The 16,238-nt window shown below is 55.6% G+C and overlaps 1 protein-coding gene across 1 annotated transcript in view; it reads right to left on the bottom strand.

The window, feature by feature from the left end:
• Positions 1-364: 364 nt before the first annotated feature.
• chd2 (chromodomain helicase DNA binding protein 2) overlaps positions 365-16,238 on the bottom strand; it is a 108,849-nt gene continuing 92,975 nt past the window's right edge. Inside the window, exons 35-38 of the mRNA XM_078427186.1 lie at positions 11,009-11,105; positions 8,519-8,723; positions 4,073-4,313; positions 365-2,749 (exon numbers count right to left, since the gene is read on the bottom strand). Of these exons, the coding sequence (XP_078283312.1) occupies positions 2,425-2,749; positions 4,073-4,313; positions 8,519-8,723; positions 11,009-11,105 (868 nt within the window). The 3' untranslated portion in view covers positions 365-2,424. The remainder of the gene's footprint in view (positions 2,750-4,072; positions 4,314-8,518; positions 8,724-11,008; positions 11,106-16,238) is intronic.

The raw sequence follows: 16,238 nt of genomic DNA, 5'->3' as shown, positions 1-16,238 counted from the left end.
CAAATAAAGGGAACTGGATTGAGAAAGGTTTACGTGGCACAAGATGGCGACGGAGGCAAGTATTGGGCCAAATGGCACGAGCTTGGATGGGGCGTGTTGGTTGGCATGGACGAGTTGGTCTGAAGGGCCGGAGTCCATGCTGTAAGAACGCTTTTATCCGTAAATAAAGAGTTTCAGTTGGTGAGTGGTTGGAGGTGAATCGAAGCTCCACCGAAGTTTGTACCGAAGATCGACACAAAGTGCTGGAGTGACTCAGAGGGTCAGGCAGCATCTCTGGAGGAAAAGGATGGGTGACGTGCCAGGTCGGGACTCTTGTGAGTGAATAGCGGAGGGGGGGGGGGGGGGGGGTGAGTGGATGGGGGCAGGGATGACGAAGGTGAGCGTGGCAGGCGTGTTGAAGATGGGGGGGGCAGGTACGATGATGAGCGTGGCAGGCATGTTCAAGATGGGGGGGGCCAGGTACGATGATGAGCGTGGCAGGCATGTTCAAGATGGGGGGGCAGGTACGATGATGAGCGTGGCAGGCATGTTCAAGATGGGGGGGCAGGTACGATGATGAGCGTGGCAGGCATGTTCAAGATGGGGGGGCAGGTACGATGGGGCTGGTCGGTCACCGACGGTCACTTTCGCCTTGACTGGAAACATTGAGGATCAACATATAAGATGGGCAGCCGACATGGATAAGCAGGGGATGAAGGGGTATCAGGTAGCTCAGTGAAGGTCTTGGCATCATGTTCGGCACAGACACTGTGGGCCGAAGGGCCTGTTCTTGTGCCGTTCATTCAGGAGATCCCGGCAACGGCACTGCACCTCAAACACTGACTGACAACCTCCACATTGTGTGGCACAAAACAGTCACTTTGGGCATCGATGATTCCGCGATCACCTCTGGTTAACCAAAGTCCTCTATCTCCACCAGCTCCGCCTTATCTTTCCTCTTTGAAAGTAAAAGTACATATTTCTGTTGAACCCCCCCCCCCCCCCCCCCCACCCCACCCTCCTATCAAACACAGGTCAGAACAAAGTAGTAAAAAAATAAGTTATTTGACAGCGGTGCTGTGGGTGGAAGGGGTGAGGAGGGAAGGGGAACTGGGACCAGGCAGCGTGAGGAGAAGCAAATGGAACAAAGTGCTTGCACTGACAGTGACTGCATGCAATGCCTCACTACCGCGCGCGGCGGCCACTCAGACTGGCCGGCCTTAGGACTCACCTCACCTCACCCACCGCTCCTCCCTCTGATTCTCGTGCAGGTAAAGCCCTAATACTTCTTGTGAATAAAGACACTACATTCTAACCACGGGCTGAGGCACGGGAGAAACGGTTACATTCTATTACCGACAGAGTACAAAGTGCTGCTGCCCCAGCCACGCCGCGCTCCCCCCCGCTGTCCTGCCGAGCCACCGCGCCCACGGGCTGTAGAAGAATCCGGAAGCTCGCTGCGCCCATTCCCGCCCGCTCTGTTTGTTTTTGTTTTTGGTGTTCCTCGGGCAGGTGGGGGCAGCGCCGGAGACGGGTTGGCGCGGGTCACTCCGCTCGCTCTCACCCTCCATCCCTCAGCGCTGGTACTGCTGCCCTCCTCTAGTGGCCCCGATCTCCGCTGGTTTCTGAGGGGGTGCGGGGGGGGTAGGACGAACCTGCCCGACACCAGCGCACACAGCGAGCGTCAGTCACGCGCGCCGAGGGTCAAACGCCCGACGAAGTTTGGCAAAGACCACTGGAACGGGTAGAGATGACAGAAGGCAAGGCGATCCCCCTCCCGGTGTGCGCACTCTCGGGTGAAGACTTGTCCACGAGGGCTTCTTCTGAGAAAGGGAACGCTGAAACCATTGCCTGCAATGCAGTTGTCATCCCCCACAGGGCTGTTTCTCCTTCCCCCACATCCACAGACGGGCTGGGATTCCAGACGGAGACGCCTGATTTCTTGCAGTTGGGCCAACGCTGGGCTTCATCCAAGTTGTGAGTGGCCCTCTGTGCAAGCAGCAGAAACATCTCCCACTCTCCCCGAATATTTCACATTCGTTATGCCATTGATAACACAGTAGTCTCTCCTTGGATGCGTGTGTGTGTGTACGGGTGTGTGTGTGCGTGTGTGTATATGTGAGTGTGTGTACATGTGTGTGTACATGTGTGAGTGTGTGTGTATGTATGTGTGTGAGCGCGTGTGAGTGTGTGTACATGTGTGAGTGTGTGTGTATGTATGTGTGTGTGTGTGTGTGTGCATGTGTGTGTGTGTGTGTGTGTACATGTGTGAGTGTGTGTGTATGTATGTGTGTGTGCACGTGTGTGTGTGTATTTGCGAGTGTGTGCGTGCAAGTGTGTGCATGTGTGTGTGTCTTGTGCGAAAAGGGATTCAGGTGAGGGTTCCACTGAAACACCATTTGCAGAGCAGTGGAGCAGTTTCCTTGTCCCGCTGGGGTGAGGATTCTACGTTTTCCTCGCGTTCCAGTTGTAGTCGGGAGTGTTCTTGTGCTCCAGTGAGCGGTCGGGTGGGGACCTGGGATCGTGGGGCGACCGGGAATCGTGCGGCGACTTCTGGGAGAGGGGCGATCGGTGTTCTGAGGAGAGGGCATTGTGCTCCATGGGCTTCTCCATGTGAAAGGGCCGGTAGTGTTCAGAAGGCCCCTGGCTGTGGTAGGCTGCAGGACCCCTGTGATCGGGCGGGCGGCGGTAGTCTTGCTGGTGCCCCTGGCTGTGGTGGTCCTGAGGCCTGAACTCGTCTGACCTGCGGCGTTTCATGTCCTGGTGGCGCCTGGAAGGAAAGCAAACACGACCTTTAGACGGCAGGTGGAGCTGCTGCCTCGCGGCGCCAGAGACTCGGCTTCCATCCTGACCTCAGATGCTGTCTGCCTGGACTCTGCATCAGGGAGTGGCGGAGGGAACGGTCTGTGCGGAAAGCAGAAAGGGGTGGAAATGGGAAGATGTGGCCAGTGGTGGGGTCCCGTTGGAAGTGGTGAAAGTGTTGGAGGATTATATGCTGTGTGCGACGGCTGATGGGGTGGAAGGTGAGGACAAGGGGGACTCTGTCCTTGCTGCGGGATATCGAGGAGACCCTAATGAGAGCCTCATCTGTAATGGAAGAGGGGAACCCCCGTGTCCTAAAGAATGAGGACATCTCCGATGATCTAGTGTGGACCACCTCATCCTGGGCACAGATGCGGCATAGGCGGAGGAATTGGGAGCAGGGGATAGAGTCTTTACAGGAAACAGGGTGGGAAGAGGTGGTCTAGATTCTTTACAGCAGGCAGGGTGGGATTAGTTCTATGGTGCTTTTGCTGTCGACCGTCTAGCTGGTAAGCATCCAGCCAGGTGCTCTCCTGAACTCACTGAGGTGTACCCTCCCAGAACATCTGCCCAGTGTCACTACCACAACCTCTGCCCTGGTCGACATGCCTTTGGTCGGAACGGTGGCACAGCAGTAGAGCTGGGGTCCCCGCCCCCTCCCCTGACATCAGTCTGAAGAAGGGTCTCGTCCCGAAACGTCACCCCTTCCTTCTCTCCCGAGATGCTGCCTGACCCGCTGAGTTCCTCCAGCACTTTGCGTCTACCATCAATGACTGATCTCTCTGGACCCTCGTGCTTGACCCAACAAATGATGAGTGGACAAGGCGGGACCGGGAAGCCGACCGAAGGCTCGGCGGTCGGCGAGACCGGGAGTGAGGGGGAGACGTTGGACGCCAGGAGCGAGGGGCGGTTGGGAAGGGTGAACTGGGGTAATGCCTCCAGCGCCCTCAACGTTGTTGGGTGTCAGGGCTTATTGTGGGGGGAAGGCAGGGGAATGGGGTCAAGAGGGGAAGATAGATCAGCTGCGATTGAATGGCGGAGTAGACTTGATGGGCTGAATGGCCCAATCCTGGTCCTGTCACCTATGAAGGTCGGCTGCAGGGGGCGCCACTGGGACACAAAGATGGCCGGGCGAGGAGTGGAGAGGGACGTTGGTTCGCGGGAACTGCTCCAGCGGGCCGGGCCGACCGACCGACGTTGACCAGCGGGGCCAAAACATGGCGGCGCCGGCGTGTGTAAACATGCAAGAGAGCGTGGATGAAGCAGCGTGGAGCCGCGGAGAGCAAGGCACCTGTCGTAGTAGTCGCGGTGACCTCGATGGTCGCGCTCGTTGTCGTACTGGTTGTACGGCCGCTTGCGGTGGAGGTTGTTGGGCCGGTAGTTGTCGGAGTTCCGGTGGGGGTCTCCGCGCGGCCGCCGATCGTCAAAGTGGTGGTCCTTGTACCGGTGCTGGTCATAGGGGTGATGCCGCTCGTTCGCCCAGTGCTGGTTGCTGTAATTGTACATCCGCTCCCTCTGCCGATCGCCTCGATCTACACGGGCCCACAAGACAAGCAGGGCTTCAGCGGGCCAGGTCCACGCACCCGGCAACCGCAGAACGATCAAAACACACGGCCCACAACCTGCAACAACCTCCCTCCCTCCCTCCCTCCCGCCAGCCAGCCAGCCACCATTCATATAGCCCCCAGAAAATCAGCACTACCACAGATGCAGGGAATCCAAAAATATAAACAGCAGGAGCAGCAAACACACGACAGGTCAGGCAGCATCCGTGGAGAGAGAGACTGTGTCATGTCCAAGACCTTTCATCAGAACTGGGAGAGAGAACAAACCTTTACCTTGCACCAAACGTTATTCCCTTATCATGTATCTATACACTGTAAATGGATCGATTGTAATCATGTCTTGCCTTTCTGCTGACTGGTTAGCACGCAACGAAAAGCCTTTCACTGTAAACAAAATGCAGAGGAAGGAACTGCAGTTGCTGATTTACACCCAAGATAGACACAAACTACTGGAGGAACTCAGCGGGTCAGGCAGCGTTCACTTTTCTAGAAACATAGAAAATAGGTGCAGGAGGAGGCCATTTGGCCCTTCGAGCCAGCACCGCCATTCATTGTGATCATGGTTGATCATCCACAATCAGTAACCCGTGCCTGCCTTCTCCCCATATCCCTTGATTCCACTAGCCCCTAGAGCTCTATCCAACTCTCTTTTAAATCCATCCAGTGATCTGGCCTCCACTGCCCTCTGTGGCAGAGAGTTCCACAAATTCACAACTCTCTGGGTGAAAAAGTTCCTTCTCACCTCAGTTTTAAATGCCCTTTATTCTAAGATTGTGGCCCCTGGTTCTGGACTCGCCCAACATTGGGAACATTTTTCCTGCATCTAGCTTGTCCAGTCCTTTTATGATTTTAGACGTCTTTATAAGATCCCCTCTCATCCTTCTAAACTCCAGTGAATACAAGCCTAGTCTTTCCAATCTTTCCTCATATCGGTTTCCTTATAATCTATCCTCACCTCAGTGCACGTGACAATAAACTAAACTGGTGAAACAAGGTAGTTTTTGGTGGAAGGGATGGGGGGTAGGGGGTGTGAAGAAGAAAGGGAATATCCATGATGGGATGAGACCGTCTGTGATCGGGATGAAACGTGGCAATCACAGTTAAGAACTGATTATGATTTGCCCTGTAACGTGTTGCTGGTAGTGGAGCAACCACAAAATGCTGGAGTAACTCAGCAGGTCAGGCAGCATCTCAGGAGAGAAGGAATGGGTGACGTTTCGGGTCGAGACCCTTCTTCAGACTGAAGAAGGGTCTCGACCCGAAACGTCACCCATTCCTTCTCTCCTGAGATGCTGCCTGACCTGCTGAGTTACTCCAGCATTTTGTGAATAAATACCTTCGTGTTGCTGGTAGACTTTGGGGCGGGCACAGTGGCGCAGCGGTAGAGTTGCTGCCTCACAGCGCCAGAGACCCACGTTCGATCCTGACTACAGCTGCTGTCTGTACGGAGTTTGTACGTTCTCCCCGTGACCCCAGTTTCCACACACACACACACACACACACACACACACACTACAAAGGCGTGCAGGTTTGTACGTTAATTTGGCTTCGGGTACAAATTTTGTAAATTGTCGGTGATTAGGATGTAGAGTTAATGTACGGGGTGATCGCTGGCTGGTGTGGACTCGGTGGACCTGTTTCCGTGCTGTATCTCTGAGCTAAACTTTGACAGGGGTCGCACCTCGTGAAACCGATGCCAATATGATGTTGAAGTGGGCGTTGGCGGAGATGGAAATACGGACCGAGGAACAGTCCCTGTGGAAAGCCGGGAGGGGAGGGGATGGGTCATCGAGTGAAGGCGATTCACTGAAGATGTTAGAAACAACAAGCGGCGATCCACTGAAAGTAGAGACGCTCGGAGCAGCGAGTGGGCCGAATGTCGTGCGAACTCTGGACCAGAGATCAGCCAGGGTTGGCGGCTGGAGTGGCGTCCTTACTTGCAGCCTTTGGTCACCACATACACAGCACCCTATCGAGGTGTTCCAGGCAATTTTAAGGAGCAGTGGCCATGCTGGGATTCACAGGGCTCGCTCCATGCTTCAAGGACAATGATCACCCTTGACCAACGTCACGCCCGTCAAGCCTCCTTTCAGATACGGGATCCCCCAACAGCACATGGGGCGATCCCACAGGCCTGTAGAGATCAAAAGTCAGAGGAGCAGAATGAGGCCATTCGGCCCCATTGTGTCTACCCCTAACCACTCAATCACGGCTGATCTGCCTTCCCCTCTCAACCCCATTCTCCTGCCTTCTCCTTGTAACCTTTTGACAACTTACTAATCACAAACCTAGCAAACTACTTCCACTTTAAAAATACCCTTGGCAATGACTTGGCCTCCACAGCCGTCTGTGGCAATGAATTCCATAGATTCACCACCGCCTGGCTAAAAACAATCCTCCTCATCTCCATTCTGGCAGCTTGAAAGTCACTTTACTAACCCGACAGTCCTGACACAAGCCCTTAAGCCCAGATTCTATTTAATTAATCGAATTTGAAAATCAGCGGTGGTGGGGTTTGAACTCTAGCCACCATGTCCCTCCCTGGGAGACAGGCCTGTACCATGGCTGTTGTGTAACACCCCTCTGTGGAGTACGCTTCAAGTACTGCAAGGTGACGCTGAAGTCTGAAGAAGGGTCCTCGACCCGAGACGTCACCCATCCCTTCTCTCCAGAGATGCTGCCTGTCCCGCTGAGTTACTCCAACATTAAGTGTCTATGTTAGGTGACGCTGAAGTTCAACGTCGGCCTGCAGCCAAGTTAGGGCCCTGTCCCACTTAGGCCTTTTTTAGGCCGCTGCCGGCGACTGCAATGGTCATAGCAGGTCACCGAAAAACCGGCGACTGGACCCCCCCTACGACAACGCCTACAACAAGCTACAAATTTGAGGAAGGATATTCTTGCTATTGAGGGCATGCAGCGTAGGTTTACTAGGTTAATTCCCGGAATGGCGGGACTATCATATGTTGAAAGACTGGAGCGACTAGGCTTGTACACACTGGAATTTAGAAGGATGAGAGGAGATCTTATCGAAACGTATAAGATTATTAAGGGGTTGGACACGTTAGAGGCAGGAAACATGTTCCCAATGTTGGGGGAGTCCAGAACCAGGGGCCACAGTTTAAGAATAAGGGGTAGGCCATTTAGAACTGAGATGAGGAAAAACTTTTTCAGTCAGAGTTGTGAATCTGTGGAATTCTCTGCCTCAGAAGGCAGTGGAGGCCAATTCTCTGAATGCATTCAAGAGAGAGCTGGATAGAGCTCTTAAGGATAGCGGAGTCAGGGGGTATGGGGAGAAGGCAGGAACGGGGTACTGATTGAGAATGATCAGCCATGATCACATTGAATGGCGGTGCTGGCTCGAAGGGCCGAATGGCCTCCTCCTGCACCTATTGTCTATTGTCTACAACAACCTACCACCTAGTCGACGTCAAGCTACTGACAACCGGCGACCCAATCGTCGCGACTTAGGACGTCCACCTACGACCACACCTACGACAACCTACGACCCACGCAGGTGGCAACCCACGACAACCGAAGTCAACCTACGTCTACCCACGACAAGCTACGACCGTGTCGGCGACAACTGAAGACAATTCACGTCATTTTGGCCTCCGGTTCTGACGCCGGTACCTGTCGCCGGTTGACGTAGGTCGTCGCCAATGGAATTCACCGAAGTCAGCACCGGCGACAACCTACGTCACCTGGCGACAACCTATGACAGCGCCCCCTTCAGGAGACGTCAAGTTACGATCACTGGCGTCAAACCAACAGTCGCCGAAAATGTTCAAACATCTCAAAATCCAGCGGCGACCAGAAAAACGCTACGACTCTTTGGAGACGACTCACGACCGTACAGGCGTCACCCCGGCAACCGTGTGGCGACGGCCTAGTCGCCTGTGGTCGCCTAAACAATCGCCTAAGTCGGACAGGGGTTTTACTAACGTTGTCTCGTCTCCAACTCCACCAGGTGAGCCGCAGGTACAACGCCACACCTTTACTGAGAGCTGACGCGCTGGGTTACTCCGGCTTTTTGTGTTCATCGTCTGTTTAAACCGGCAACTCTGCCTCTTTCCTGCGCCGTTACTGGGGGGGGGGGTTGGTTGCCGTGGGCTCGGCGCACCGCGGGACCCGTTTCCACGCCGCCCTCCCCCCCACCCCCCCACCGTACGTACCTGCGTCGTTGAAGGGCCGCTTGTTGTGCTGGGGGTAGGGGTCTGGGTGGTGCGGGTGCTGGTGGTGGGGTGGCATCAGGTGGGCTCCATGAGGTCCATGCTGCATGTGTAACTGCGAGTTCATCGAGCCCCGACTGGATCCCGACGGCTCCGGCTTGAAATGACGCCGCGTCTCCGAATTATTCTCCTTCTTCTTCTGCTCCTCCTGCAGGGACCGGGCACAATAAGCACCAGCGTGAGGGCCGAGACAGTCAGGGACCGGGCACAGTAAGCACCAGCGTGAGGGCCGAGACAGTCAGGGACCGGGCACAGTAAGCACCAGCGTGAGGGCCGAGACAGTCAGGGACCGGGCACAGTAAGCACCAGCGTGAGGGCCAAGACAGTCAGGGACCGGGCACAGTAAGCACCAGCATGAGGGCCAAGACAGTCAGGGACCGGGCACAGTAAGGACCAGCGTGAGGGCCTGAGACAGTCAGAGACCGGGCACAATAAGCACCAGCGTGAGGGCCAAGACAGTCAGGGACCGACCGGGCACAGTAAGCACCAGCGTGAGGGCCAAGACAGTCAGGGACCGACCGGGCACAGTAAGCACCAGCGTGAGGGCCGAGACAGTCAGGGACCGGGCACAACAAGCACCAGCGTGAGGGCCAAGACAGTCAGGGACCGGGCACAGTAAGCACCAGCGTGAGGGCCGAGACAGTCAGGGACCGGGCACAACAAGCACCAGCGTGAGGGCCTGAGACAGTCAGGGACCGGGCACAGTAAGCACCAGCGTGAGGGCCAAGACAGTCAGGGACCGGGCACAATAAGCACCAGCGTGAGGGCCTGAGACAGTCAGGGACCGGGCACAGTAAGCACCAGCGTGAGGGCCTGAGACAGTCAGGGACCGGGCACAGTAAGCACCAGCGTGAGGGCCTGAGACAGTCAGGGACCGGGCACAGTAAGCACCAGCGTGAGGGCCAAGACAGTCAGGGACCGGGCACAGTAAGCACCAGCGTGAGGGCCAAGACAGTCACTGATGCACGGGACTGGTTCTGGAACACTTTAGATCAGTTTAGAGATACAGCATGGAAACTGGACCATCATATCCATGCCGACCAAAAAATCTCCCATCCCCGATGTTATCCTACTCCACACTCTCTCCCCCACCCCGCTCCACTCTCTCCCCCACCCCGCTCCACTCTCCCCCTGCCCCGCTCCACACTCTCTCCCCCACCCCGCTCCACACTCTCTCCCCCACCCCGCTCCACTCTCTCCCCCACCCCGCTCCACTCTCTCCCCCACCCCGCTCCACTCTCCCCCTGCCCCGCTCCACACTCTCTCCCCCACCCCGCTCCACACTCTCTCCCCCACCCCGCTCCACTCTCTCCCCCTGCCCCGCTCTGCTTTCCCCCACCCCGCTCTGCTCTCTCCCCCACCCCGCTCCACTCTCTCCCCCTGCCCCGCTCTGCTTTCCCCCACCCCGCTCTGCTCTCTCCCCCACCCCGCTCCACTCTCTCCCCCTGCCCCGCTCTGCTTTCCCCCACCCCGCTCTGCTCTCTCCCCCACCCCGCTCCACTCTCTCCCCCACCCCGCTCCACTCTCTCCCCCACCCCGCTCCACTCTCTCCCCCACCCCGCTCCACTCTCTCCCCCACCCCGCTCCACTCTCTCCCCCACCCCGCTCCACTCTCTCCCCCACCCCGCTCCACTCTCTCCCCCACCCCGCTCCACTCTCTCCCCCACCCCGCTCCACTCTCTCCCCCACCCCGCTCCACTCTCTCCCCCACCCCGCTCCACTCTCTCCCCCTGCCCCGCTCCACACTCTCCCCCACCCCGCTCCACTCTCTCCCCCTGCCCCGCTCTGCTTTCCCCCACCCCGCTCTGCTCTCTCCCCCACCCCGCTCCACTCTCTCCCCCACCCCGCTCCACACTCTCCCCCACCCCGCTCCACTCTCTTCCCCCACCCCGCTCCACTCTCTCCCCCACCCCGCTCCACTCTCTCCCCCACCCCGCTCCACTCTCTCCCCCTGCCCCGCTCTGCTCTCTCCTGCCCCCTGCTCTCTCCCCCCCGCCCAGTGTTCTTTCTCTCCCCCCGCCCCGCTCTCTCTCTCCCCCCGCTCTCTCTCCTCCCGCCCTGCTCTCTCCCCCCGCCCCGCTGTCTGTCTCCATGCTCCTGAATGTGGACACGGTTGGGCGTAAGTCCGTTGTGGTTCGGCTCCTTTCACTGGGCCGTGCCCACGCAAGCAGCCCCGGTAGTGACTCGATCGTGTCATTACTGCCGCGTGTGTGCGGTGCGAACCCACAGCGAAACTATTTTGTTGCAAACAGTCCAGTGGGGGCTCTGTGCTCAGACTCGTGATCTGGCCTCAGCCTTCACTCTCCGTAGGAAGGGCGAGGGTGAGACAGAGGGGCCTGGGTCACACCCATCACCCCCCACCCCCCCACACACTGCCAAACGCAGGCAGCACAACAGGAGAGGTAAGTGGACGTATATGGGGAATAGCGTTACCTGTTCCTGGGATCGCCTTTTCTGTGCCAGCTTGTACAGCTTATGAAGTTTCCGGGCGTCAAACTCGGTGAACTTGGAGACAAAAATCCAGAGGTGCCTGCGGGAGAGAGATTCCGTGAACAGACTGCACCGGTAGCGATCCCTGGGGTGCGTTTAAACTCACGTGCAGCGCAGCGCAGAGCAGCGCAGAGCAGAGCAGAGCAGTGGTGGCAAAGTGCAGGCCAACAGCAAGGACGGCACGGGGTCGGGTCACCAACATCCTCGCTCCCGCATATGGGACAGCGGGCGATGTCACCGCCCCGCACCCTACGTGACCTCACCCAGCCAGCGGCCGCGTGCTCACGCTCCACCAATGGCGGCCGCCATTGGTGGAGCGGGAGCACGCGGCCGCTGGCTGGGTGAGGTCACGTGGGGGCGCGGGGCGGTGACATCGCCCTTTGTCCCTTGTGTGGTAGTTTAGAGATACAGCGCGGAAACAGGCCCCTTCGGCCCACTGGGTCCGCGCCGACCAGAGATCTCCGCACATTAACACTATCCTACACACACTAGGGACAATTTTTACATTTATACCAAACCGATTAACCTATAAACCTGCACGTCCCTGGAGTGTGGGAGCAAACCGAAGATCTCGGAGAAAACCCACGCAGGTCACGTGCAAACTCCGTACAAACAGCACAGCTAGTCGGGATCGAACCCGGGTCTCCGGCGCTGCAAGGCAACAACTCTACCGCTGCGCCACCGTGCCGCAAGTGAGGAAGTTGGCAACCCTACTAACATGGGTCAAGGGCGGTCCCGTACGGGACCACAATTTTGCCCAAAATACGGGATGTCCCGGCTAATACGGGACAGTTGGCAATCCTAGCGCAGGGGAACGCTCTGAAGAAAGGTCCCCACCCAACATGCCACTGTCCGTGTTTTCCAGAGATGCTGCCTGACCTGCCGAGTTACTCCGGAACTTTGTGTCTTTTCTTTTTGTACACCAACCTCTGCAGTTTAGTTTGGTTAGAGACACGGCGCGGAGACAGGCCCTAACGCCCACCGTGTTCGCGCACCGACCAGCGATCTCCGCTGAGTGCGCGTCAACCTGCGGAGAATTATTGAAGGCCGGCGCACGCAATTCCACCCACGCCGGCAGTGCACGGGTTGTGACGGGTTCCCATTCCCCAAGAATTGCTCGCAAGCAGAACTTTGAGTGAGTCGGAACGGATGGGTGGTGTGGGAGAGGATGGTAGAGACGGGGAGAGTGAGGAGAGGTGCCGACAGTCGGCCTCACGGACTGAACTGTAAATCGTCACCAGTGCGTGTAGGATTGGGTCACTGAGCGGGGATCAGTGGTCGGCGTGGACTCGGAGGGCCGAAGGGCCAGTTTCTGAACCAATTTTAAGGAATTGGAACCAAGCGTGAGAGTTCAGAGACAGGGCTGTTCATGATTCAGGTCTGTGGCAGCTCAGTAGGTGGGAAGGTGATGTGGGAGATGGGACGGTGCAAAGCCACACAGTTACAGACCAGAGGAGATCTTATCGAAACATATAAGATTATTAAGGGGTTGGACACGTTAGAGGCAGGAAACATGTTCCCAATGTTGGGGGAGTCCAGAACCAGGGGCCACAGTTTAAGAATAAGGGGCAGGCCATTTAGAACGGAGATGAGGAAAAACTTTTTCAGTCAGAGAGTTGTGAATCTGTGGAATTCTCTGCCTCAGAAGGCAGTGGAGGCCAATTCTCTGAATGCATTCAAGAGAGAGCTGGATAGAGCTCTTAAGAATGGCGGAGTCAGGGGGTACGGGGAGATGGCAGGAACGGGGTACTGATTGGGAATGATCAGCCATGATCACATTGAATGGCGGTGCTGGCTCGAAGGGCCGAATGGCCTCCTCCTGCACCTATTGTCTATCGTCTGCCTCTCCACGGGACCCCCTGTCCAGCTGCGGGAATCCGAGCCGTGCTATTTGGAGAGACTACTTGCACGTTAAGGGGGCGTGGTTGTGTTCTGCAGCTGCGGCTCACTGGCAGTCTCTCCGTTTTTGTTGTTGTTTTTTTTGTCATTGTCGTTGTTAAATGTACGTTTTGTTTTATTTTTAATTCTGTGTATGTAGGGGGGTGGTGGGGGGGTTGGGGGAAACCTTTTTTTCAAATCTCCTCCTCAACGGAGATGCGACCTTTACCGTGTCGTATCTCCGTTCGCGCTACGGCCTAACATCGTGGAGTCGGCGGCCTCCAGCTGGGATCGACCTCAAAGACTCCGGTCGCAGGGCCTGGACTTACCATCTCGGAGGCTTCGGCCGTGGGCCCTGCAGACCGCAACATCGGGAGTTCGCAGGTCGCTGGCTGGCGACCGGCTTTTGGGAGCTCCAGCCGTAGCAGCTTCGACCGCCCCGAAGCGCGAGGTATGATCAACCCGCCCGCAGGCCCTTCATCGCCCTGCGTGGCCCGGCCGCAGCACTTTCCATCGCCCGGTGGGGGCTCAGGACTTTCATCGGCCTGCTCGGCTCGGCCCTGGGACTTTCCATCGCCCGGTGGGGGCTTCAAAAAGTTGGGAGCCTCGATCACCTCGTGGCACCACGGGAGAAGAATGAGGAGGAGATAAGACTTTGCCTTCCATCACAGTGAGGGTGTGACTGGAGCAATCACTGTGATGGCTGTTTTATGTAAAAAAAAAAATTATCTGTGTGTCTTGTGCTCTTTAATGTCTACTGCCGGACCCTGACGTGAGAGGACGCTGGCGTTGTGTATTCGCCGCTTTTCCGTCAGGATAGTTTGTCTGTTTGTTTCTATGTTAATTGTTTTTGTAAAGCGCTTTGAGCATGTGATAAGGCGCTATATAAAATAAATGGATTATTATTATTATTATTATTACTCTGCACACGAGTTTTATTTCACAACAAAGGAGACAAAGAGCCTCCCGCCCCACTCACTTGAGCGCTGATCTAAAGCATCATTTCCAGACCAGCCTTCACACAAGGCTCGTTACAGGAGAGGTCTCCCACACTGACAAACCAGGCAGTCAGCGTTCACACAGCAAGATCTCACAAGCAGGAGACCAAAGAGTGACTACACCACAAGCTTTCAGTGATTTTGATCAAAGGGGAGAATAATGTTGTTACAGGTATTTATTTCACAAAATGCTGGAGTAACTCAGCGGGTCAGGCAGCATCTCAGGAGAGAAGGAATGGGCGACGTTTCGGGTCGAGACCCTTCTTCAGACTGATGTCAGGGGGGCGGGACAAAGGAAGGATATAGGTGGAGACAGGAAGCTGGAGGGAGAATTGGGAAGGGGAGGGGAAGAGAGGGACAGAGGAACTATCTAAAGTTGGAGAAGTCAATGTTCATACCACTGGGCTGTAAGCTGCCCAGGCGAAATATGAGGTGCTGTTCCTCCAATTTCCGGTGGGCCTCACTATGGCACTGGAGGAGGCCCATGACAGAAAGGTCAGACTGGGAATGGGAGTTGAAGTGCTCAGCCACCGGGAGATCAGGTTGGTTAAGGCAGACTGAGCCAAGGTGTTGGGCGAAGCGATCGCCGAGCCTGCGTTTGGTTTCGCCGATGTAAAGAAGTTGACATCTAGAGCAGCGGATGCAATAGATGAGGTTGGAGGAGGTGCAGGTGAAACTCTGTCTCACCTGGAAAGACTGTTTGGGTCCTTGGATGGAGTTGAGGGGGGATGTCGTTACTGGCATCGGTTTGTTGCTGTCACACATGTATGGAGACGCAAAGAAAACCTTTTTGTTCTGTGTAGGAAGGAACAGCAGATGCAGGTCTAAACCGAAGGTGGACACAAAAAGCTGGAGTAACTCAGAGAGATCACACCATCCATGACCAAACGCACACCAGGCATGAGGTCGTGCAAAAGAGAAAGATAACAGAGCGCAGAATACAGTGGTACAGCCTCAGAAAAAAGTGCAAGAGTCACAGCAAGGTAGATTGGAAGACGAGGAGTACAACCCCTGTCTGATGTACGTCATGGTTACATTCAATAGACAATAGGTGCAGGAGGCCATTCGGCCCTTCGAGCCAGCACCGCCATTCAATGTGATCATGGCTGATCATTCTCAATCAGTACCCCGTTCCTGCCTTCTCTCCATACCCCCTGACTCCACTATCCTTAAGAGCTCTCTCCAGCTCTCTCTTGAATGCATTCAGAGAATTGGCCTCAACTGCCTTCTGAGGCAGAGAATTCCACAGATTCACAACTCTCTGACTGAAAAAGTCTTTTCTCATCTCAGTTCTAAATGGCCTACCCCTTATTCTTAAACTGTGGCCCCTTGTTCTGGACTCCCCCAACACTGGGAACATGTTTCCTGCCTCTAACGTGTCCAACCCCTTAATAATCTTATACGTTTCGATAAGATCTCCTCTCATCCTTCTAAATTCCAGTGTATAGAAGCCTAGTCGCTCCAGTCTTTCAACATATGATAATCCCGCCATTCCGGGAATTAACCTAGTAAACCTACGCTGCAAGCCCTCAATAGCAAGAATATCCTTCCTCAAATTTGGAGACCAAAACTGCACACAGTACTCCAGGTGCGGTCTCACTAGGGCCCTGTACAACTGCAGAAGGACCTCTTTGCTCCTATACTCAACTCCTCTTGTTATGAAGGCCAACATTCCATTGGCTTTCTTCACTGCCTGCTGTACCTGCATGCTTCCTTTCAGTGACTGATGCACTAGGACACCCAGATCTCGTTGTACGTCCCCTGTTCCTAACTTGACACCATTCAGATAATACTCTGCCTTCCTATTCTTACCACCAAAGTGGATAACCTCACACTTATCCACATTAAACTGCATCTGCCATGCATCCGCCCACTCACACAACCTGTCCAAGTCACCCTGCAACCTCATAGCATCTTCCTCACAGTTCACCACTGCTTATTCCATAACCCTTTACATAGGTCAGAGTTTACACGTCGGAATCACCTTAAAACTAGGTAGAAGCAGAGAACTGCAGATGCTGGTTAAATTACATACGTTGATGGAGAATTACTGAGAGCACAAAAGTCCACAAACGCCTTCAAGTACAAAGCCCTACATTATAGAGCAAAACACAAAACAGCTGGAGGAACTCAGCGGGTCAGGCAGCATCTGTGGAGGTAGTGGACAGGTGACGTTTCGGGTCGGAACCCTTTTTCAGATTGAGCGAGGGTCCCCACCTGAAACGTTGCCTGTCCATTCCGTCTACAAGTGCTGCCCGACCCGCTGAGGTATTCTAGTACCTTTGTGTTTTGCTCAA

The sequence above is a fragment of the Rhinoraja longicauda genome, chromosome 33 (genome assembly GCF_053455715.1).
Source record: "Rhinoraja longicauda isolate Sanriku21f chromosome 33, sRhiLon1.1, whole genome shotgun sequence".
NCBI classification, from domain to species: domain Eukaryota; kingdom Metazoa; phylum Chordata; class Chondrichthyes; order Rajiformes; family Arhynchobatidae; genus Rhinoraja; species Rhinoraja longicauda.
This window is presented reverse-complemented; position numbering and strand designations above follow the sequence as displayed.